This window comes from Cryptomeria japonica, chromosome 3 (genome assembly GCF_030272615.1).
Source record: "Cryptomeria japonica chromosome 3, Sugi_1.0, whole genome shotgun sequence".
Classification (NCBI taxonomy): domain Eukaryota; kingdom Viridiplantae; phylum Streptophyta; class Pinopsida; order Cupressales; family Cupressaceae; genus Cryptomeria; species Cryptomeria japonica.
The window spans coordinates 863,953,390-863,977,643 of record NC_081407.1 but is presented as its reverse complement, the minus strand read 5'-3'; the positions used below and the strand labels follow the sequence as shown (position 1 = coordinate 863,977,643).

The window sequence follows — 24,254 nt, the reverse complement described above, 5'->3', positions numbered from 1 at the left end:
AAATAAGACACAAATTTCATCCAAAAACCTGCGACCAAAACCTAAAATCACGAAAAACGTAAAATAAAACAAATTTGCCATTTTAGACCAACGTACCCGCAAGTTTTAAGTGAAGGCACTTCGACTTACACAAAAATAAAATCGCTCATTTACGCTAAAATGTCTGAATTTTGCTAAAAGCTAATGGTTTTGAAGTTTAAAAAAATCATGCAAACTTTAATTCGCACAAAATAGCTTCAATGCGAAAAGGGTATAAAGGTTCAAATCATGCAATTCAGCCAAATAGGCCGAAATAGGAGGACAACTTGAAAAGTTACCCCATTATAAGCCGAAAATGGAAAGAAAACGTCCAAGTTCGCAATTTCACTTAATAGGCCGAAATTCAAAGCAAAGTGTTTTATATTTAAAACTCTCGAAACGTCAAAAAGGCCCAAACTTGTTAGCGCATGTTGAATAGGAGACGTCAAAAGCTTGCACTTTTAAATCTTGTCTTTAAAACCCTAATTTCGTAGGGGGAATTTTTTTATGCAAACATCTTTCGTCTTTGACAGGACAAAGCCCGACGTCGTTTAAAATTTAATATGATTGTTAAATTAATTTATTAAATTTTTCAAATGATTAATCCGGAATGGAAATTAATCGTTTGCAGGTCGAAGGCCTCGTCGGGAAGAACCAAGAGAAAGCCTGAAACGTCAAGGAGCCATGATCGCAAGCAACACCGGAAGAGGAAATGAGGAACGTGTTGTAGAGCGCAAGACGAAGCACGAGGAAGTGCACCATCACCAGACCACCAGAAAACGAGATTGAAGACAAAGAACACAGAGTGCTACAAAATGTGCATTCTCTGATGAACATACAGCTAGAAAAATTCCAGAAATTCTCATTCAAAAACTAAAATTGTTTATTGTAAAAAGAGAGTTGCCTGTGGGCCCCATCTAATGAATTCAAAGTGAGGGGACATAGGTCAGTTATCTCCAATTGTCAAATTGACCGATTAATGCCAAATAGTGATAGGTAGTTGAAAAGGTGGTTGGGGGGATAACTGAGAATTAAGTAGGCATGGGTAAAGGCTGCCAAGGTTCTAGAAGGCAGATTGCAGCTATGTAAAATCTATAAAAGGCAGAGCCCTTTGTTTTGTAAAGGGTTAGATAGTTAGATTATTGTTAGATAGTTAGATTTCAGTTAGAATAGGTTAGATTGTAGAAGGTTAGATTTTAGGAGTAGCATAGAAATGCTGCAAAAAATTGTTGTAAGGGCAGTCAAAATCAATATATAAACATTGAAGAATGGTGTTTGTTATCTTGGTTTTCTTCTGTTTGCATGGTTTTCTTCTGCAGTTTAGATATATCTTCTTGGTGTGTAGGTATCTGATGGATTCAGTCTCATACCATTGAGGATATGCTAATTGTGTATCCTTGTGTATGGTTGGCCTGAGCCTTTAAATCATGTTTAGTTCAATTGCAGGTGTCTGTCTGAGCTACACCAGAATTGGGTACTTAGCCATGTATTTGCAGTCTGAAAACCTTCCAAGTCCCCTTGAAGATTGCACCATTCTTGCAAGGTTGTGAGCCATTCTAACCAAGCAGGGATTGGTTATGTTAAATCTGTCTACTCGCATACCAGTCTTATTAATTTTAGGTTTCCTAAACCCTTCTCTTTTGCTTTTATTTCCCAGTTTGAGAATCAGATACTGACCAGCTTGTTGGCCAGAGAGAGTCATAGCAATGCGACTATAGACACGTCAATAGAATTGGTGCTAGGAGGGCCCCTGTCAGGTTCCTTGCAGCAAGTTAAGTCTATTAGGCCAATTTAAATGCTATATTCGGGATATGCAAGATCCCTGTTAAACCAGAAAAACCAAAATAGACTTAACTTGTTGATTGTGTATCCTTGTGTATGGTTGGCTTGAGCCTTTAAATCGTGGTTAGTTCAATTACAGGTGTCTGTCTGAGCTACGCCAGAATTGGGTGCTTAGCCATGCATTTGCAGTCTGAAAATCTTCCAAGTCCCCTTGAAGATTGCACCGTTCCTGTGAGGTTGTGAGCCATTCTGACCAAGTAGGGATTGGTTATGTTGAATCTGTCTACCCGCATAACAATCTTATTAATTTTAAGTTTCCTAAACCCTTCTCTTTTGCTTTTATTTCCCAGTTCGAGAATCAAATATTGACCAGCTTGTTGCAAAACGTAAGTCCCCTTTGTGTTTCCAGCAAAACACATCAAACTGTTGAGCTATCCTGCAGTCATGACCTGACAGTTGAAACCTTGAGGTCGTCCCCATTGATCAACTAAAACAGCATTAGGGATTTCCTTATCTCAAGAGAGGATAGGATACTCAGCATTCTATTCTGCGTTGGCCGGAGAGAGTCGTAGCAATGCGACTTTAGACACGTCAACAATAACTCCAGTTTCTTACAATTGAAGGGCACACAATATACTATGAGGATGGGGGGGAGAGGGGAAAGGGGGGTGAATCGATATATCCCAATTCCAACTTAATTAAGCATTAATTCCTATATACAACTTCTCCAAGCTTAAACCTTAATACTTCAATGCAGCTCAAACAAATCTTCTTAATGATGTAGCAATTAAATAGCACATAAAACACACATCCACACAAAGAATACTAGATATACGTGGAAACCCAAGATAGGAAAGACCACGATGAGAATAGCTTCTTGGATCTATTGCCCAAATCTAGCCTCGCAAAAATTAATCACTTACAATATGAAGTAGGCACCAACCTACTGGATACACCAATTCCCAATTATGTTTGTAGCCACCAACCTACTAGAGACACCAATCCCCAATTGTGTTTGCAGACACCAATCTACTAGAGACATCAATCCCCAACACAAATATCTAAGCACCAACTCAATAGGTAACACACCAGTCCTACTAGCTTACAAAGATATGATTTGCAAACCTTCAAGACTGGAAACTCAACTTGCGCTTGATCTGATCAATCTTCAAACTCTCCCACACTACATATGATATTCTGATGAATTCGCACAATGATTGGAATGCAACTCACATTACATCAAATCATACTATACATCAATCACTCTAATAATTACATTGAAGACCTAACTGAATAGCATTCTAGTAACTACTACTACCTAGGACAAATCCTAGATCACTATATACATGCAATACAATTACATTCATATGTCGACCCAAAACATAAAAAACAATATCTACAAGTCAGCCACAACAATTTCCTCAATCAAACATGTAATAGGCCAGGTCCAATAGCCCACACGCTACTCCAAAAAATAGAACATGCCACATGGTTCAATGTAGCCCTATCTGGTTCCAACAGCATCCACACGCTACCTCTGGTGAGCACATGCTACAAGCCTTTGCCACATCAAACCGGAACAACAACCCGCCTATTAACTAGTACAGTGACCCTTCTGTCACTTCAAACATTTTGTTTGATAAACATCAACTCTAGAAACTTTGGAATATGATGAAACATGTGTAGACATACTCTCTGACCACGGAGCATAAATCTCAATGGTGAAGAAATGCGTAACATAACAAGTTACTAGAACAAGCTCGCTACTTGGGTAACTTACCCCAAACATTCTAATCTTTCCAAATCATGTCCACCAACATGAATAGATGCAATGTGATACTACAAACATTCCTCAACTAATTCCATCACCATAGCTAGCCACAATACTTCCGCAACTCAAAATGCTCTAGTATGATATGATAGTATTATGCATTCTTCAATCTCGAATGCCATTGCATCAATGATAGAATTGACTAGCACATCTGACACTCCTTTGACATCAAGGACAACACTCCTTTGACATCAATGACAACATATTTTCAAAAACAATTACACATGCATAACAAGAAGCGAAAAGGAAGCTTGGGAACCTACCTCTCTAGGCTATCCAAAGATTATCAAGAGCTGATGAAGCGCTCCAAGCTTCACTTCAAGACTCCTCAACTCCAAGTTCTTCAAAATTTCTCTTTTTCTCACAATACTCCAGCAAGGAATGAAAAATAAACAAAAGGTTATTTTTTTCTCACAAAAGGGATGCTAAATAGAAATCCAAATTTAGAATTCCTTTCATAGGGAGGTGAAACTTATCACCCTCCCATTCACTCTCAAAACATGTATCCCCACAAAAGCTACGAGTGTAAGACATTAAAGAGGGAATATCTATTTGTAGAATCAGACCTAAAATCAGGAAGGGCAGACCTAAAATCAGGTGCACACCTAAGTGCAGGTCTGATTGGCATATAGGCAGAGCAGAATATTTAATCAAATGTGAATTGTGTGTTGTGGAAACATCAAGCAATTGACTTCACACTTATACCCCTGTCAATCCCACCATGGTGATGTGTGTGTCTAAGTCGGCTTCTTGGAGGAGAAATTTCAAATTTTATAAAAACAAAGCAAATATTGCTTCTGCTGGCCGACCTAGTAGGCATTAAAACAATTTAATTTCAAGTACTTAAAGTTGCAAGTCAGCCAAATGGAGAAGAAATGAATTCAAGGGTTATAGAATCATATAAAACAAGGTCAAATTCACCCATTCAAATGGCAGTCAAGTCTGATTCGCAGTAAATCATCAGCAGAGCAGACCTCAAGCAAATTTCATCTGACCTAGGCGAAGCATGTAGCAGAGAAGACTTGACCTAGTGCGAATATGTCCAGATTTTGCAAGAGCATTGCAAATCAGACTTCAATCAAGGCGAATTTGGGCAGATTTTAAGGGAATTTCATAAGCCTTAAGTGTGAATTGGGCAAGACCTGATTCTGATTTTCAAGGCAGAGTTAGGGCATGTAATGTCCCCTTCTCCGTAGTGATTAGTTCAGTGGTCCATTGACCTATTCCGGAGACCTGTATGATGCAGAGTACTCAGCAAGAAATGTACTAATGGGCCTACTTCTTGGTTAATACACCCAAAGATTGATTTCTCACTCCTAAGTGGTCCAATGGCTTCCTAGATGGAAGGACTGATCTCCTAAGTGTGTTTCACACCCCACACTTCTTCCATAGGTTCTAGGGACCTTACACAACTCCAACCAAAATTGGGCTTTAGGGACACTTTCCTTAATTTTGACCAAAATATGGAAATCTCGTCTCCAGTCTACAAATTCTCAATCTGATGATTGGGATAGTTTACTTATGACTAATATAAGGACAATCAAACACCATTTAGGTTCTGGGATCTCCACAAGGCTAAAAACCCTTATAAGGCTAGAGGATCCTAGTAGGTCTCTTTAGCCGGTTTATGGGCAACAACTTGCAAAACTTCCAAAGGACTAGACAAACAAATCACTGTTTTGGATACCCTTTTTGGGCTTACAAAAGATCCCAAAGTTGCAGGAATTGAGTCTACTCCGGCATACCCTAACCCTTACTATGTTCACAAACCTAATACGCCTAATTAGGCTTGGTTAACAAAGCAAGTATCAAGGAATGGGTGCATAGGACCAATGCAGCACTTTGGTTAGGTTCTCCTACCTCCAAAAGAACAGGATCCGCTATTAAACCGGTCACCTTGCTTGTTTGGTTGACTGTCCACACAATGGCCTCATCGCTTAGGCTAAATACATAGAGATATTTAGCCTAGAACTTGGTGGTTGAAGCAACAGACAAACTCCTCCAGTCCTGAGCCTTTAGGGTCTTACAATACACTCCCCTAACTTGCATTTTCCAAGTGGCCGTGAGATTCCATTGCAGAAAAGACAAGTTAGGGTTCAATCTCTGCACTAACCCTGAAATTAAGGGTTTCTAGACCAGTCAGAACAGAAAGAAGACAAAACCAATACTCCGGTCACCAAGTGAACTCCAAACATAGGAAAACAATAGATGATTCAATTTAACATCATTCCATGCCCAGAGTTTTGATTTGGCAATCCGTAAAGTACCGTACTATCTCAGAAAACCAAAATTGCTCAAGAAATTCAGTGTTTCTCATTCAGTTCTCCACCCAAAACAACATCCGTTCACTTCCCACCTTCACCTCGAAGGTTTCACATGCTTACATAGACCCTTTCCAACGACTCTAACCACCTTTTGAATGGTTATGACCGTTAGAACCAAAATGCAACTTCTCAGAGCAATATTGCAAAAGTTGTGGACAACATTTTTTGACAATTTTGCAACTTTTGGCAATTTGCATCCTCCAAGCTTCAAACATGTTTAGGATCTATTCTAAAGTCATTTATTTGCTAAAACAATATCAAAAAGACATATGACATCCTATTCTAAGGTCCTATTGGTCTAATGAGACCCAAGGTTGTCTTAAGGTACCTTTGGGACTCTTAGCCTTACAAATTGGACCAAAAAACATTATTAGGTGGATCCAAAGGATCAACACCATGATTACACCCTTTTAAACACTTACTACAACCTAGTGACTCTTCAAGAGTCTGAGATATGCCTTGGGTGCCCTGCACCACCATAGGCTATTTGAAAAGGAGAATTAGGGTTTCCCACTTTTCTGGAGTTCTGCATGAGCTTTTTAGGGTTTACTAGGAGGGAATTCTTCAGTTTTGTCTATGGTTTCCTTCTGGGTTTTCCATGAACTCCGTGGTGGCATAACATGCATTTGATTCTTTGGTAAAGTAAGAACTTACTATTTTTAGTAAGTTAGGGTTTGGCTGTTTGGATGATGCAATCCTATTGAGCTTTCCAAGCTCTTTCTCTAGGTGCGAAGATCATTTTTTTCGGAGCAATATTTCTTGACTTACTATTTTTAGTAAGTGGATGTGTTGAGCATTTCTATTTTTAGCAGCCTCGAACAGGGTTCTGACTCAGCACAATTCAGTGGTCTTCATCGCACAACTTCATCCTTGATTTTGGTATTGATCAGTATTGGAGTTATAATTTATTTAATTAAATATTAATTCCTTATCCTAAGGTTTGATATTTAATTATTTTTATTATTGATTATTTGTATTGTGGGCAACTTAGGGGAAAATATTTATCTGCCATCTATATTGTTATTTTCCTAAGTTAGGCATTGAAATTTGAAGAATGCCTTAAGTTATTGTTTGAGGACTTAGGCAAGTTCGAACTTGTCTAATTATTGATTAAATACAACTTGGGTGCCCACTTTGGTAATGAAATGAAATGTAAATTGGACGCCATGTGATAGCGAAATGAAATGCAATGAGATTTGGGCGAATTTGGGAGCAATTACATTTGAATTTCAGAGGGAAAAATCTATAAATACAGGTGCTTGGCCTCTCATTTGCTATCTTATGAAATTGCATTGTTATGCTGTCGGTTTGGCGATTGAAATCTGAGCTTCGAAGTGTGTCTTCCTAGCTAAGTCTCAGTTTCGTACTTGGGAGATAGTACTTAGCTATGTTTCTTGTATTTCCAGTGTTGTTAGAGAGTGTTTTGTTGAGATAGTACTTAGCTATGTTTTTTGTTGAATGTGGAGTGTTTTGTGTGGATTTGGGAGTGTTTTCTTGCTGCTGGTCTCGGAGTTGCTGAAACTTTATTTTGCTCATACCTCTTGACCAAGTGATTCCTTCATTCTGGGTATTGGCTCTATCAAACAGTGGCATGGAGGTGATATAGTCTGCAATTTTATAGCCACTGATTTGGCAAATTGGATTTTTAGTTGCAAATCATACCTTTCAGCTGGGTCGTACCATTCCAGAGGTGCATTGGGGTGCATGCTTCTGTTTTGAGGCGACTAGATTGCAGGTTTTATGTTCATGTTTCATCGTCCAGGTTATATTTGTCATTTGCATTTTATTTGGTGTGATTCCGGTTAGTTTTGAGAAAGTTATGAGTGTTTTGGTGTTTTCGGTAGTGGCCGGATAGTGTGTTTTCTAGCTTGCAAAATTAGAGCAGTAGTAGTGTTCAAGTGTGGTGTGATTTTGATAGTGGATTGTTTGAGATCAGCATTAAGCTTCTTATCTTATCTCATAACTCTATTTTGTAAGATTGTTTCAGTAGGACTGATCAATCATTCTTCTTGTTCTTATTTGTAATTCCCACTGCATAAGCAAAAGAGGCTGGCTTAGCTGCCTTCTTGCTTTGTAATTCAGTTTATGTACTTAGTCCTCCCACTAAATAAGTGGTCGAGTGATAAGTTTTATGCAATTGTCCTCCTGCAGAAATATGCGGTAGAATGATAGCATAAGGTAATGTCCTCCTGCTGAAATACACAGTAGAGTGATTGAGTTTCAGTTTCTTGTTATTTTTCCCTTGGCTGGTTTACCGCCAAGAGTTCAGTTTCTATCCTGTTGGATAAGCAGAAGGGGTTGGCTTGCTGCCCGTGCATTGTAATTTCAGTTTGATTTATGGTGCTAACAATCCCCAGAACACCGTAGATTGGACTCTCAGTGAACAAAAGGTGGAAGGGTTCCCTTTCAGCAGTTTGTATTATTTCTCTAATCTTAACGGGTTATGGTGTTTGCTTGTAACTCTTATTGCTAAAAACCAAAAAAATTAAGAGGAATATTACAGGGCATTCTGATCTGAGCAAAATTTTGTCTTCAATTTTACCAAATTTCCAATCAGCAACACCATTTCCAAACCTAGGGATTTTCATTCTCAGTTTTGTCAGATGCTAGTCTTATATTTTGTGCAATCACATGATAAATGATGCAAAATGTGTTTCTTTTGTAGGTTTTAATGCAAGGATTAAGGACTTAAGCCTCAATAATGCAAAGACAAGGACTACCATTCCAAGGTGGACACAAGATTCGCATTTCAATATGGAAATCAAGGAAATGTCATCACAACATCAAAAATGCAACATGGAAAAGGATAACATTCAAGAAGGAGGTGAATCAAAAGAAAGACTCAACCATAACAAGGGATTGCGTTCAACATGAGGGTCTTCACAAAACAAGAGATCAAAGTCATCAAGAAAGGAACACTTCAACAAGGCAAGTGTGAGGATCAATATAAGGATTCAATTGCAATTGTCTTAAAATTTTCTTCAAAAATCCAAGACTCCAAGGTCAAGATGCACATACATAAGGTGATTGCAACATTCAAGAGTTACACTAAGGAGAGACGAATTTGTGTCACAATGAGGACGAATGCGAGATAGGTACAACACAAGGAGATTCCCTAAAATGAGAATTCAAGTCCAAGGCAAGGAATTCCAAACATCATGAAGGTGATCAAACATCATCAAAGAGACAACAAGGATGAAATTCCCAAGTTATGAGATGAGATTATCCAAGCATGATCAAAGAAGCAGATAGTTTTAGAAGAGTTGAGCAAAGTTAGATGCCCGATCACTAAGATGATACAATTTGGGAATATGCCCCCATCTTCATCACATTGAGCAACTAGATAATGTTGAGTATCAAGAGATATTGCTCAATCAAAATCACTACTTTGTGACAATCTGCATGAGCAAGTTGAGGTGGCATCCGATCATCATCAAGACAATCAAAATGTGACAAGTCAACATGTCCAAGTTCAGTGAACCTGATTCATCTCACGAAGGAGCAAGTGACACATGGTGATTCACCATATATTATTTCACATACCTAACCAATTTCCCTATTGGTAAGAATTTAAATAAGGACATGTGTCCTTAACAATGTAATTTTATCATTGGTCGAACTAAGTTAGTTGTAACAAACCCTAATTAGGGTTTCATCATGTAATCTCGGCCATTGATCTTGAATCAATCAGAGCCACTAAAATGTAAAGAGACTTCTATATAAGGCTCAATTCTCTCATTTGTAAAAGTTAATAGTTAGCAAATAATTCGCAATTAGATTAGAGTAGGAGGAAAGGGGATTGTTGCTAAGGCTTGATGTAATAAACATACTATTTTCATTGAAGGCATGGTGGATTTTGGTTTGCTAGTTCAACTTGTTGCATGGTCTCTACTTCTCACAGTTTAGATGCGTTAGTTGAATGGAAGACATTATTGTTGATGAATGGTGAAACCTAATGTTCATACCACTTGGAATTTGTTGATTGCAAGTTGCAATGCGTAGTTAGACTAAACTTATCTTAAAGCTTAACTTCAATTGCTATATGCTTATTGTTCATGACATTGGTGTGCATAGTTGATATGAAAATCATTTGCTTATCCTTGAGAGATTGCACCATCTTTGTGCAGTTGTTTCCTCATGGCAACGCAAAGCTTGGTTTGATTGCATCGAGTCAACAATCATTAATTACATTCTTAGGATTAGCTTACATTTCTTAAACCTTATCACCTTTTATCTTTTATTTTCCAAGTGCGTTACTATAGATTCCATGTTCCAATAGTGTTCATAAATGTAAGTCCCCTTGTGATTCCAGCAAGATCATATCAAACACACTGAGTTTATCCACAACATAAAGTCAAGTGTTCGCATTGTAAACCTTGGAGTTGTCTCATTTGATCATATTCTTTAGCATATGAGGTTTCTTTGTTCAAGAAAGGATAGAATACTTGGTATTTTATTATGTGTTCGAGGTGTCCTAAAAAACACATCAAGTACTTTGGGTGGTTTGGCATGCCTATGGGATCCAAATAGTGAAACTCCTTCTTGGTGGGTTGGTAGTAGGAATCCCATTTCCTTGGTTGCCTCTTGTTTTTTCTCAAGCGCTTCTATCCTACTCACTAATTCCAATACTCCTAGTGGTTTGTCAAGTAAAGTTTTGTTGTGGACTCACATTAGATTTGTTTGATCTCTTGTTCCTAGCTTGCCTTGAATTTTAGCAGATGATTTTAATTCTATTACTACCCTAGATGAAAAAAGAGGAGGTATGGAGCATCTAGGTCCTTCCTCTACCTTGATGAGGGACAACATATCCTTTCTTAATCTCATAGATGTGAAACAAACAAATGGAACTTCTACTTGGACCAATAGAAGGTGTGGTCTGGATTCTATTCTAAAAGGCTAGATAGATTCCTTACTTTTGAATTTTGGCTTGGTTACAACTAGAATTCCTACTCTCAGATTTTGGTTTCGACGGGGTCTTAATCATTGGCACATCCTCTTTCACTCCTCGACGCTATCAATGCTGAGAAATCCACCTTTCAAATTTCAACCAATGTGGCTCTAGGACGTGGATCTATATAATCATTTGGATGGTTTGCAATTAGAAAGGAAACCTAGCTTTGGCATGGCCATGTTCTCCTTCAAGTGCCTTCAATTTTTCAAGTACAGGTTCAAAAAATGGAATAGGTTTACCTTTGGGAATTCTTTCAAAATAAGAAGCATCTTCAAGCAAGTTATAGGAAGATGCCTTCCAAATTAATGATGAGGGTTTGATAGATGAACTTCTGAGAGAGGAATCTTCCCTCTCTAAGGAGATGGCTGAATGGGAGGTTTGGAAGGAGATTTTTTTGAGATAAATCTCGGATCGATTGGTTGCAAGATGGGAATATTCCTTTTTTCATACCTCGTTGAAGGAGTGTAGAAGTGGTAATGTTATAGCCTCCCTCATCTCTTGTCAAGGAAAAACCCTTTCTTCTTTCCAAGATATTTCTTGCAAAGCTATCAAGTATTTTTCTCTAATTTATTTAATCAGCAAGGACCTCAACATGTGGATAATGAGAGACTTATTCTTGAGTGTATTCCTCCCCTTGTCTTCGATGATATGAATCAGTCTCTATCAAACCCTATTTCAATGGATGAACTTAAGTCGATTGTCTTTGAAATGAAGAAATGTAAATCTTTGGACCCTAATGGTTTTCCAATTGAATTCTTTCAAGAATTTTGAGAGATTGTAATTTTTGACTTGCTTGAAGTGGGTTTTGGGAATCCCAAGTGAATAAAACGGTGCTATGGGCAATTAATTCCACTTTTCTTGCTTTGATTCTCAAGAATGAAAACACCTATTCGCTTGACTCATTCATCCTATTGCTCTTTGCAATGTCATTTACAAAATCATTACCAAGATTATTGCGGAATGCTTGAAGATTTGAAGTATTCTCATATCCCCTAAACAGGATGGATTCCTTAAGGTTCATTGAAATTTGGATGATATTGTTGTGGCAATTAAACTCATTCACTCTATGACTACTTTGAAGGAAAAGGCTATGTTCATCAAACTAGATATGCCAAAGGCTTTTGACAAGGTTAATTGGCCTTTCCTACAAAACATTTTATAATCTTATGTTTTTTGTACAAAGTGGGTCAAACAAGTTAATGAGTTGTGTGACATTGGCAACTTTTGTTGTGTTAATCAATTGTATACCCTCTTCCCTTTTTCCAACTTTCATAGGCTTAGACAAGGAGACCTTTCTCCTTAACAATTCGTTTTAATGGTCGTTGCTAACGATATTTTAGCTAAGAGGCATACAAGGTTGGTCTTGGGTAGAGAACTCTATTTCCCTATCTCATCTTCAATTCGTTGATGATATGGCTTTGATGAGGATGGCTAGAGTGAAGAGGCTATTAATTTCATAAAGGCTTTAGATATTTACATATCTATTTCTAGTCAATTGATCAATGAGTATAAGTCTAGAACCTTTTTCTTCAACCTGGAAATTTGTATTCAACGTAGGATAGGAAATATTTTTCATTTTAAAATTGGGTCTCTGCCTATGGAGTATTTGGGGATTCCTCTTTCAATTGGAAGTCTCATAAGAGATCACTGGAAGATCATCTTAGATATACTTCATTCAAGAGTTAACCACTAGATTTTTTAGTGGTTTTTTTTTAAGCATTGCCTATTTATGGGTTCTTAATTTGGCAACTCCTAAGAGTTTTCTCAAGGAATTTGATGCTCTCTCTAAGAAGTTTTTATTGGCCAAAACCTTGGATAGGCAAAAATGGAGCCACATGAATTGGATATTGTTTGTGGTGCTAGAGAGGTTGGGGACCATTGATTGTGACAATCAAAACTCAATTGTCAAGCTTTATTTGCCAAATTATATTGGAGATGGTGCAAAAATCCTAGTTAGCTTTGGCCTAAAATCCTCAATCCTAAGTATCTCGAAGGGGTTCTTGACGAGGACATTCCTAGAATTGACTTGGTCAAGAAAGGATCCATAATTTGGGGCACCATCAAAAAAGGTGACATGATTATTAAAAAGGAGCTTTTTTGGATAATAAATAAAGGTAATAAAGCTTTATATTAGGAAGGTTCTTGGGATAATTATCCCCCTATCCTCTCGTCTTTCCCCCAAGTCTGGCCTCTTTGTAATATTATCCTAGAATCTAACTGATCCAAGGTTGTTGACTTTAAATATCAGGTTCCCCTCGGTAGATCCAATATTCATAGGTGGCGAGAGCCACAAAGCTAGCCTAAGGGAGGGTTTCTAGAAGATCAAGATACTTTGGCTTCTATTTTGGCTGAGAGAATTTGTTCTTCTCTAGAGGTCTCTAACATACTGGCCTAGGACTGTGACTTAAAAAAATGCTCTTGGATATCAAATCTTGAATAGGAAAAAAGGGGAGAGGCTGAATTTCCCTAGTGGAGGAGAATTTGGAACTGGTTTGGATGGCCCAAGTGCAATTTCATTTTATGGCTCTTGAGTCGAAATAAATGCCTCACATGGGATAACATTCCGAAAGGAGGTTTCTAGGGACCTTCCATATGCTTTTTCTATGATAGGAGCAAGGAATGCACTTCTCATCTTTTCTTTCAATGCCCATTTCCAAAGGAAATTTGGGATCTCTAGCGGAAGCTTTGGAGAAGACATGTTGTTCACACTACTTATGTGTCTAAATTTTGGGATAGTTTGGGTCACCTTCCTACCTCAGCCTCTTTTCTTCTTGCTGCCTAGCACATTCGTCCTTCTTTCATCTTTTGGCAGATTTTGTTACAGCAAAATCATAGAATCTTTCAAAATTGCTAGTGCAAAGTCTTACAAGTATGGTTTGATGATTAAGGAGACAATTGAAGCCAACTTTAACATGGATGATTCTCTCACTTCGTCAAACTGGCCAATTGTCAAAAGCTTTGAGATTTCTCTCTCTTGGTCTATTCAACATTGATCTAGTAATCAGAATCAAATTTCTAAGAAGTTTAATAGATCAATGGAGTCTTCTGCAAAGTGGAGTTCTTAAAATTGATACCAATGGCTCTTCTAGAGGTAATCTAAGCAACGTTGGTAATGGGGGAATAGGCCAAGATAGTGAAGGTTTGGTCCATTTTATTTTCTCTGTTTTTATAGGCTCTCATTCTAATAAACAAATGGGAGCTTGGGCAATTGTTAAGGCTTTGGAAAGAGCTTATGCTATTCAATGGAAGATAGGTCCTACGTAAAACAGATTCAATGATTTTGGTGTCTGTTCAAAACTATAGAAAGTTCCAATAGTGGCTAAATAGATCATGTGCCTAGCCACACAATTTGAGGTAATTTCCTTTGTGCATATCTCAAGAGAATGGAATAGGGTCGCTAACTCTCTTGCCAAGTGAGCTTCCGAAGGAATTCATGGCTGGATGTTGGTAATTGGAATGGTTTAGATCATGAGAAATCTCAGCAACTTCTTAAGCTTATTCATGAGGATCATGAAAGGTAGTTTCAATTTGGTGGGGTCTGACTGCCAACGGAGTCTCCATCCCTCCATGACTATTGATTGGTGGTTTTATAGACTGTAATGTCCCTTGCCAATTCTGATATAAAATTCTGATCTTTTGGCTTACATATATTGTCAAACACTTAGCTAACAGGGTCTCAGTCTGCTGGTCTTAGTTTCAGTTTGATATAAGGGACATCAAACACTAATTTTTCATGAAAGAACATTCACCAACAACTTGAAATAAAAGTATGTTAATCCTGGAATGCTTAGACAGCAACCTAGATGTATTGTAAGACAAATCAAGCTCTCAAACATGGACATCTACTAGCTGTCATTATATCAAATAGTTGTCATACAACCTCAGAATTTAATCATATAAGATGCAGTCATAAACTCCTTCAACCTTTATTCATATGATAGCTTGAAAGGACATTAAAAAGATCAAATACATGGGCTAATAACAATTACTAACTCTCAGACTTCTGACGACAAATGACAGTCATAAACTCATGCATTCAAACTGAGAATTACAAAGAAATTTAATTGGCAATTGAACCTGGGATAAAGCGCCTATAAGAAGCAAACAATATCATGGTCAAAGAACACTCCAAAGTGCTAATTCGACCTCTTGCTCAAGTCGCCCCTGCAGCTGATAATGGAGGGTCTGGAAATTAACAATATCTCTGCTACTAGCCTCCAAATATTGTCAAAGACAAATCGCCTTAACCCCTAGAGTGAAGCACTATCCATCAAGATGAAGTTTGAAGCTCAAACAATGTGTGATCTGCCAGTCTGATACAAATTTCTGCAGACCTGAAAATGGATGCTCAACACTGATTTCAACCCCTTCAATCTTCTTCACAAAGAATCGCCCTTCCCTCTAGATGAAATCGCTGTCAACAAATCCTTGAAAGGATGCTTTCATAATGACATATGAGCAAATTGATGTGCATAGAGGGACTGGTTAATTTTGTCTCAGACCTGAAATGATGCAATCTCTCCACAATTTAACCTCCAAATAAACCTCCCATAGAATCATCTAGCCTTCAAGTAAAAATCGATGCACATACAAGCCAATGAAGAGCTGAAATCACCAAACCCCAACAGCTGAAGACTCCTCAAATTCGTCCACCATGAACTGATATTAAAACTCCAATTAGCTCAATGTGAAGAACTGAATGTTCCTCACTCTCAAGGCAACCCTTCGGAGGGTCTTTCACCTCCTCAGTTATGCAGATCGAAGGAAGGTATCGTTCCCTAAGATCAAATCTGCGGACAGCCCTTGGCTCCACAACCACAACACAAGAAGAGATAACAAACAACTGATGCCCATCCATGAATTACCCTCTTCTATTTATTCTTTTCATAACCTATCATAAGATTCCTTCTAGAAGAGGGTACGTACACTTTAATATTTCTTAAGTGACTTTTTTTAATTATTTTTATTTTATACTTAAGTCACTTTATTAATTTAATAAAATATAAAGTCATCTCATGTATGTTTTTAAATAAATATAATGAGACAACTTATATAATATTAAATTAAATAATTTTCCCTTATTTCTCCAAAAATCTAACACAAGCAATTCCAGGCCGAAAATCGGGGACATTACATAGACTTCCTTGGTGGATCACTTGTATGTTCCATTTGGAAATCTTTGTGGTTTATATGATCTTATTAGTTCTTGAATAAAATTGTTTTTTACCCTAAAAAAAAAAGAAACCAGATTCACTTTATGCGAAAATTCGTTGCAGTTGTACATATGTAATTTGAGCTTATTTTCCCCTGTTCATGGGGTTCAGTGAGTTAATCCTACTGCTGACCCCCGAAAGGGAGCCATATGGAAGGTACTGGAGGAGAGATGGCTCAAGGTGAATTTCGATGGTGCGTCCAAGGGCAATCCAGGTGAATGTAGAGCTAGATGTGTTCTTTGTGACCATCAAGGGTGTATCATAGCATCTAAGTCGATATACCTAGGAAGAGGGATGAACAATGAGGCCAAATTTTAGGCGGCACTAATGGCTTTGCAATGTGCTCAGGAGCAGAAGGTGAGCAAGAAATGCTCGGAAGGAGATTCACGCCTCAACATCAACGCCATCAAAGAAGGATTCACTACTAACTAGCATTTGGAGAAATGACTTGTGCCCATTGATGAACTTCTTAAAGAGTTTGAGGCTTTCAAGGTCAGCCACATGTATAGTTAGGCTAATGGGGTGGCAGAAGAGTTGGCAAAGCACACTACGAAGGCAGGCATTGTGCAAGTGATGCAATCCGAATGATTGCAAGGTAAGGTTGATCTTTGTAGCATCTCCAAGTGGAATGGAGAGGAAAAGGAAGGACACTACGAACATGAAAATGGTGAGCAGCGGGTGATATGACGGGAGCATTTATGATTCGGCATTGGAGGTGTTGGGAAGTTTGAGTTAGAAATGTGGAGAATTTGGGCCTGGCTATTTCTAGGACCATGCCAAATGCCACTTCGCAAAAATTAGTTGGTGAGCCGAATAAAATAGACATGCCAATTCAACTAATCTGTGGCAAAAGGCAAATGGGGTTTCTAGGTGAAGTTTCTAAGAAAAGGATGCTCAGGGTGTTTAAGATGAGCTATGGGTTGGTCGTTCATGCCATTAAGATGGTGCTTGGTGAATGCATCTTAAGGTCGAACCACTTCTATAGAGTTAACTCCAACATCTCGGCCATGTTTCTGGTGTCAGTTCTTAACACTGGGGAATCAAAGGAGATGGCTGCGGTACTTTGTGACAAATCATATTTTCTACTCTCTTCTCTTGCTATCACCCTGATGATGGATCATGGAGTTTGATCCGAAACGTTGGTAATACTAAAAATTCACACAGTCAAATCCAGAAATTACTTAGCAACTTTGTGACAAGTTAATTTGGAGGATATTTCTGGGGGAAATGGAAGATGTTCTTAATAATGTGGAGTCAAAGGCCTGTATCCCTCTTCCGCATGATTACCATATGATTTGAAAGAATGGTTGCATTGTTGAGCATTTCCCACTCATTTTCTCAACGAACCCACAAGAGCTACCAAAGTTTAGAACTGGGGTGATGAAGGGGGTGCAATTTTTGAAGTGCAATCTAGATTTGATGCCAACAGAAGATTTGGAGTGGTTGAAGGCCTTCATCAAGGAGGAGAACCTGGAAAGCACAAATGTAAGAGAATTGCAAACGTTGGATGAGGAGCCAATTGTATAGGAAATGGAAAACATCTTGGCAAATGCAGACCATAGTGAGTGCGGACCTAATTGCCCCTGGAAGTCGGGCAAGAAGCATCGGGTGGAGAAGCGTGGCAGCGAGGCACTATTGCCATATTTGCAGATATGAACTAAACATAATGTAACTGTTTTTTGTAATTTCAATACAGGGGTGCAGCCCCTTCAAGCTGACTTTTATCGATCAAAAAAAAAATTGAGCTTATTTTAGCTCTTTCATATCCACCAAATTGTGTCACATTCTATTTGCACGAGCTTTGTGAAATGGGGAAATTGGTTTGATGTAGAAAGGAAGCAGTGAGATTCACATAAGTTTAATGTATCAATCACGAAGGACAACATAACCAAACAAACATAGCATAGGGATACATGTCCCCAGCTTATCACCATAGGAATCTCCTCTCCTTTAGAAATACCAAACTCACCTTTTGCCAAGTTAAGTGTCAATTACTGGCTTGAAATCGAATTTCACCGCTTGAGGAAGACAGTTGATGTTGAGGTTTGAAGATTAGTCATTTGGAAGAGCAGTTTCAGTTTGGGAACAGAGATATTCATTTACGATGATAAATTCCAGATTATTATGACCATTGAATTGATTGCTGACATTATCCATTCAGTTTATTTGCCACTAGAAGGACTAATGTATGCTGGAGTTTTAAGCATATTTAGAGTTTCTGCTGATATTGTTTGTTTAGCTTTTCAAGTTGAAATCGTATGACTAGCATTGATTGAAAATGTTTGGTTTGTCAAGTTGGAGTTATGTGACTAGCATTAGTTGCTGATCCTCTCTCCAAAAAACCCAATCCGATTATTGCCCCTCTTATGGCAAGGTGTGTTAGTCTCAATAATTTACAGGCAAAACTCAATGTGCAATAGATTGCACAGCCCATTTCCCCTGCCTACACCCAGAAAAGTTTCTGCTTAGCCCATGGCCAGTAACAGCAGATTCTGGTCGGGGAATTTTCCAGGCAAATTTTGTTCCATAAAGAATTATCCTCACACCATAGCAGCTTAGCCAAGCAAATTTTGCCGAGAGTTACCACGTACATATTGGTATTTTAGCCCAAGGAGGCGGGTGGAATCTCCGCCAAAAATTTACAGATTGTTTCAACCCTAAAACCTCCAACACAATAATTACAAACCAAGCAAGAAAAATTCGATTCTGCCGGTGGTGGGGTCGGGAGCAAAGCAAGATTGACGCTATAGCGGTCCTTCCCCGCCCAGCAGACAATTGGATAACCATAACAAAATTCAAAATTCAAAAAACTAAATACATTTCGACAAATTGCTCCAGCTTCTAGAGCAGAGTCTAAATCAAACCCCAACAATATTCCTTAAAATTATAAACGAACAAAAAAACTAAACTAAAATAAGTTGAGCACCTCCTAACAACAGAAATATTAAAATAAACGTTTGCGAAACAACAACAAAAAAAACTTTAATATTTCATACACTTTACACTTTAAAGATTTAACATATTCACACCTGTAATAGAGGTCTAACACCAAACCTCTGAAACGAGATAAATCATCGTCAATATCCTCTTCTTCTTCTTCAGGAAAGATGTCAACCGAGGACGACTGTGTAGCAGCATATAATTTTGACAAGAGACTTACATTACGAATATTATTTGATTCAAAACCCTTTTTGCTCGATTTTTTTCCCACTGTGCATCTGACTTTGCCATACTTGGCGCCATACTCGCATAAAACTGAAAGCCTTTCCCCATAACCTAATAATTTGGTGCCTCCTCCTACTTGAAGATACAGAGGTTCTAGCGCCAATTTTTGGTGGCATTTTCCAGGTGACTGCAATGGCGATGGTGGAGATTTCATTTTATTATGTTATGGACGTTGTCTTTGCTCAATTGCACTGTCTGATATCAGGAATTTTCGAATGTTTTAATCCAATTGGCCATGTTTAACTGGAATTGGGCGCTCAGAGTGATTGCGTGATATTTTTCACTGCACTCGTTCGTTTATTCTCCTCCAATTTGGAATATCTGAGTGTCGTATATACGCTTCCGTATTTATCTATTCTACGTTAATGAATATTGAGAAACGTCTCCAACGGTAACAATATGATGAGTGGCAGAGGATGGAGTGCAAAAAAGCATACGGAGTATGCTTCCTATTTTGTGGTTCTCCTGGCTTGCCTTTTTTCCCTGAAAAAAAACTATTTTCTAAAAATAGAAATGAGTACGTGTATATATAATATAATGCATTGTATCTTTGGGTAAGTCTTCTGCTAAGCAAAGTTTAATTCTTGCTTTATCACATGTACATGTCTGATTCCAAAACAATTATATTCTGATTTTTATTAATTTAATTAATAAACTACATTTTGATCTTTGGGTAGAGATTGTTCATTATACATTGTTTGTGTGTTTTATGGATTTTGATTTTGGATAAATGATCTTTATTTATATTTGGTTGTATGTTTTATGGATTTAAAGTATTGTTCTTTGGTGTTGGATCATTACATGTATTTAAAGTATTGTGTTTCTTCTAGTCATTATTAAATGCATTGAAGTTTTGGATTGAGAAGAAACTTTCATAATAATAATAGGAAGCCTTAAGGAAAAGTTTCAATTTATATAGACTTCAAAGAAATGTTAGTCTCAATTCTTGTAAGCTTCAAAGTAATGTTATTTCAAATCTTGCAAATTTCAAATATATGTTAAATTTTGTAATGAATTTGAGAGAATAAATTTCTGAATTATGATATTTCATTAGAAGAATTTAATTTTAAGATCCTATAGAAAGAATTTTGGACTTTGTGGGGATGATAACCAAAATCTACCTTATTTTGCAATGATCTATATATGATAATCAAAACTCTTCTTGTATTACGTATAGATGCCCGATTGTAGAGGTCCAATTGATGTTTTAATACTACCTTCTTTAATTGAAAATAGTTGCATTCAGAGGAAGAAGCATCAAGAAGTTGTCCATGGGACCATTTTAATTCTTTAACTAACTTACAATGTTTGTAGTTCAACTCTTACACATGATTATTGTAGCTCAATGTTGAAGCATGATGTTAAGGTTTTTAGAATCTTCTCTAGTTGGCTACAAAAGTCAACTTGCTTTCTTATAATTTTGTATTGTATTTCTTAATTTCTTTTTTTTTTACATTTACATCTTAGGTGTTGGTTCAACAACCTTGGGTTTCAAGTTTTCTCTCAGCCTCTAATATTTTGAGGAATTTTATTCTTTTTAATTTAGAGTGGTTTTCTTGCTCATTCTACCTACTATTCAAAGGTTTTCCTAGCTATTTTCTTTTCTTTACTTTGAGGCTCTCATTGATAAGTGTTGTAGTTATATTGGTCCTCTATGAACACTTTTTTATCATTTTTTTAATATTTGATAGACAAGGGGCCAATCAATTCCTATTTATTTGTATGTAAAAAATTATATGACTATTAAATTTTATTATCTATTTAAACTACTAATGTTAAACTTGAACAACAAAATAAATAAATAGATTAAAAACAACAAATAGCTCTTTTATCTATATAATGTTATGCTATTTCATTTAGTTAAGTGTTATTTTATTTTACTTCAAATTTATGTTTTTTACTTTAAAATTTTAATTTTATTATTTAAAAAATAAATTCCTTTTTTAAATAATTTTTGTGAACATTTTTAGGTTTGTACTATTACATAAGGTTACACCTCTAAAATTCAATTAAACAATAAAGATATTAATTGAAAATACATTTAAAATTAATTTATGTTTTAAAAAATAAATTATAGAGATAAAATGTGTGAGACTTTAATCAATATTAATTAAAAGAAATGTAAAAATATATATTATTATTTTATATTTCACACTATTTTATATAAAGTGTGGGATTTATTTGTTTCTTGGAATTGTGAAATCAATCTATTAAGTGTTGCTCTCTTGTTTTTCTTTCTATTTCATGGAGTGTTAACTTATTTATTTATTTTGGTCTAAAAGCAATATTGTTGTAAGATGTCCAATTTGAATATCTTTGATATAAAAAAATATAGAAGAAAAGATGTGAAAAAAATTAATAAAGGAAATAGAAAGGGTGAATGAGAAAAAATTAATAAAGGAAATAGAAAGGGTGAATGAGTAGTAATAACATTTGATGGTATAGTAATATAATATCTAAAAATTAACGTAATAATTGAAAATATATATAACTATATTATTGTAATCAATAATGTTTGAAAAAGTTTGATGTATAGAGATATAGCTAACATGTGTGTGTGTGTGTGTGTGTGTGTGTGTGTGTGTGTGTGTGTGTGTGTGTGTGTGTGAATTGTTATTATGGGGGTAGCGCATTTTTTAATTAAAATAAAAAATATATATAAATGAGATTCAACAAAAAGTGAAACATACAAAAAATATATATAAATGAGATTCAACAAAAAGTGAAACATACACACACACAATACATACATACATACAAACATGTAACTTTATAAAGATAAATCTTTAATATATCAATATTTGTAAAGTGTGATGGTTTAAATATCCAGTCTTTAAAACAAATCTTCAGTGATATTACAATATTGAGTGTGTTAAGTTAACTAGCATACTTGTATTTTGAAAAATTTATGCAAGATACATTAAGAGATATCAATTTGAAGGAATGAGTCAAGATATATCAATTTGAAGACATGAGTTAGAAGAAAAGATGTGAAAAAAATTAATAAAGGAAATAGAAAGGGTGAATGAGTAGTAATAACATTTGATGGTACAGTAATATAATATCTAAAAATTAATGTAATATTTGAAAATATATATAATTATATTATTGTAAACAATAATGTTTGAAAAGGTTTGATGTATAGAAATATAGCTAACACATACGTGTTTGTGTGTGTGTGTGTGTGCAAATTGTTATTATGGGGGTAGCGTATTTTTTTATTAAAATAAAAAATATATATAATGAGATTCAACAAAAAGTGAAACATACACACACAATACATACATACATACAAACATATAAATTTATAAAGATAAATCTTTAATATATCAATATTTGTAAAGTGTGATGGTTTAAATATCCAGTCTTTAAAAAAAATCTTCAGTGATATTACAATATTGAGTGTGTTAAGTTAACTAGCATACTTATATTTTGAAAAATTTATGCAAGATACATTAAGAGATATCAATTTGAAAGCATGAATCAAGAGATATCAATTTGAAGGCATGAGTCAACTGCATAAACACACCATAGTAGTGATACAAACAAGGGTAAGTATGATGGTCAAAATCAATAAAAATGAAAAAGGGTTGCTAGAAAAGAGGATGTTGAATATCAATGAAAATGGTAATGTTGAGACCAATGCAACCTTTCAAAATGCCCACCATGGAGCCTCTATTCTTTAAGATGCTACAAAATGGAATGAAAAATAACAATGTGAATTCAATTTGGTAAATGAAATTGCTTTATGTTTCATTACCATATTTAGAAATAAAAAAATAAAAATATTGGAGTTTATGTTTCATTAATATAGTCTATTTTGTTTCTTCTCTTGAAATTATTAGTGTTTAAACAATTTAGGTCTCTTAAACAAGGGTCTCTTAAACAAGGGTTGGGGTTAATTGGAGGTTTGACAATCTAACTTTAAAAATATAAGACATGATCACATATTAATTCTAATTACAACTACTAAATCCAATCTATTGAGAGAAATAAAATCCTCTCTTTGCGATTGTCAAGCCTCTATAAACCACACCTATCTATTGTTGTATGCAAAATAATTGTCTTCACCAAGTGAATGGCTTAGCTAGAAGACTTAAATCTACTTGAATAGGTAGAAAAAAGCCATGCAACTTCTACTTTTGAAAAAAAAAATGCATTTTTTTGTGAAAACCATATCCATTTATGCAAGTTTATGTTTTAAGGCTTAATATTGTATTATATATGTGTGTGAAAGTAAATTGTATTGTATTGTTTTAGCTTTTAGTTTTTGTTCATATGGAGAAGATTAGTATATAGTATTCATGTCCTCTTGACATAATAAAAATTCTTGCATTTTATCTTGAATTTGACAATCATTTACATGTCAAAATATTATTAATTATAAACATAATGTTTTCAAAATAATTATCACATATAAATAAAGATATGCTCTCATCAAAATTATAAGTGTTAGATCGATATATAAATATAAAATTAAATTAAAAATTAAAAAAAAACTAGTCTAGTATTTCACAGTTACAATGTATAGCAATTAATTTAAAAATGAAATTAGTAATTCATTAAAAAGATATATTTTATAAATTTTATTTTAAAAAGAATAATGATAAAAAGTTTAAATTCTAAATACATATATTTTTAAATTATTAGAAGACATATTAAGAATCATTAATTCGATTATTTACAATTTTTCTTTTTAATAACTTTTTAAATAATGATAAGAAGTTCAAACATTGAAAATAAAAAATTAGATGTAAATAATCAAATTTCAAAATTTAGAATAAAAAATTGTAGATACAATAAAATCAAAAATAATTTTAAAAAAATATTTTAAAATAAAATAAAATAATTTTAAGATAGATAAAATAGTTCAATTAATATCTATCAATTTGTATATAAGATATTTATAC

At 35.5% G+C, this 24,254-nt stretch overlaps 1 protein-coding gene across 3 annotated transcripts in view; it reads right to left on the bottom strand.

The window, feature by feature from the left end:
• Positions 1 to 19,707, bottom strand: part of LOC131029314 (uncharacterized) — a 214,915-nt gene extending 195,208 nt beyond the window's left edge. The window contains exon 1 of one of the 3 annotated variants that reach the window (XM_057959771.2): positions 19,149 to 19,707. In XM_057959771.2, coding sequence (XP_057815754.2) covers positions 19,149 to 19,498 — 350 coding nt within the window. In that variant the 5' untranslated portion in view covers positions 19,499 to 19,707. The remainder of the gene's footprint in view (positions 1 to 19,148) is intronic. The other 2 variants (XM_057959765.2, XM_057959760.2) reach the window with 2 other exon arrangements.
• Positions 19,708 to 24,254: the final 4,547 nt, after the last annotated feature.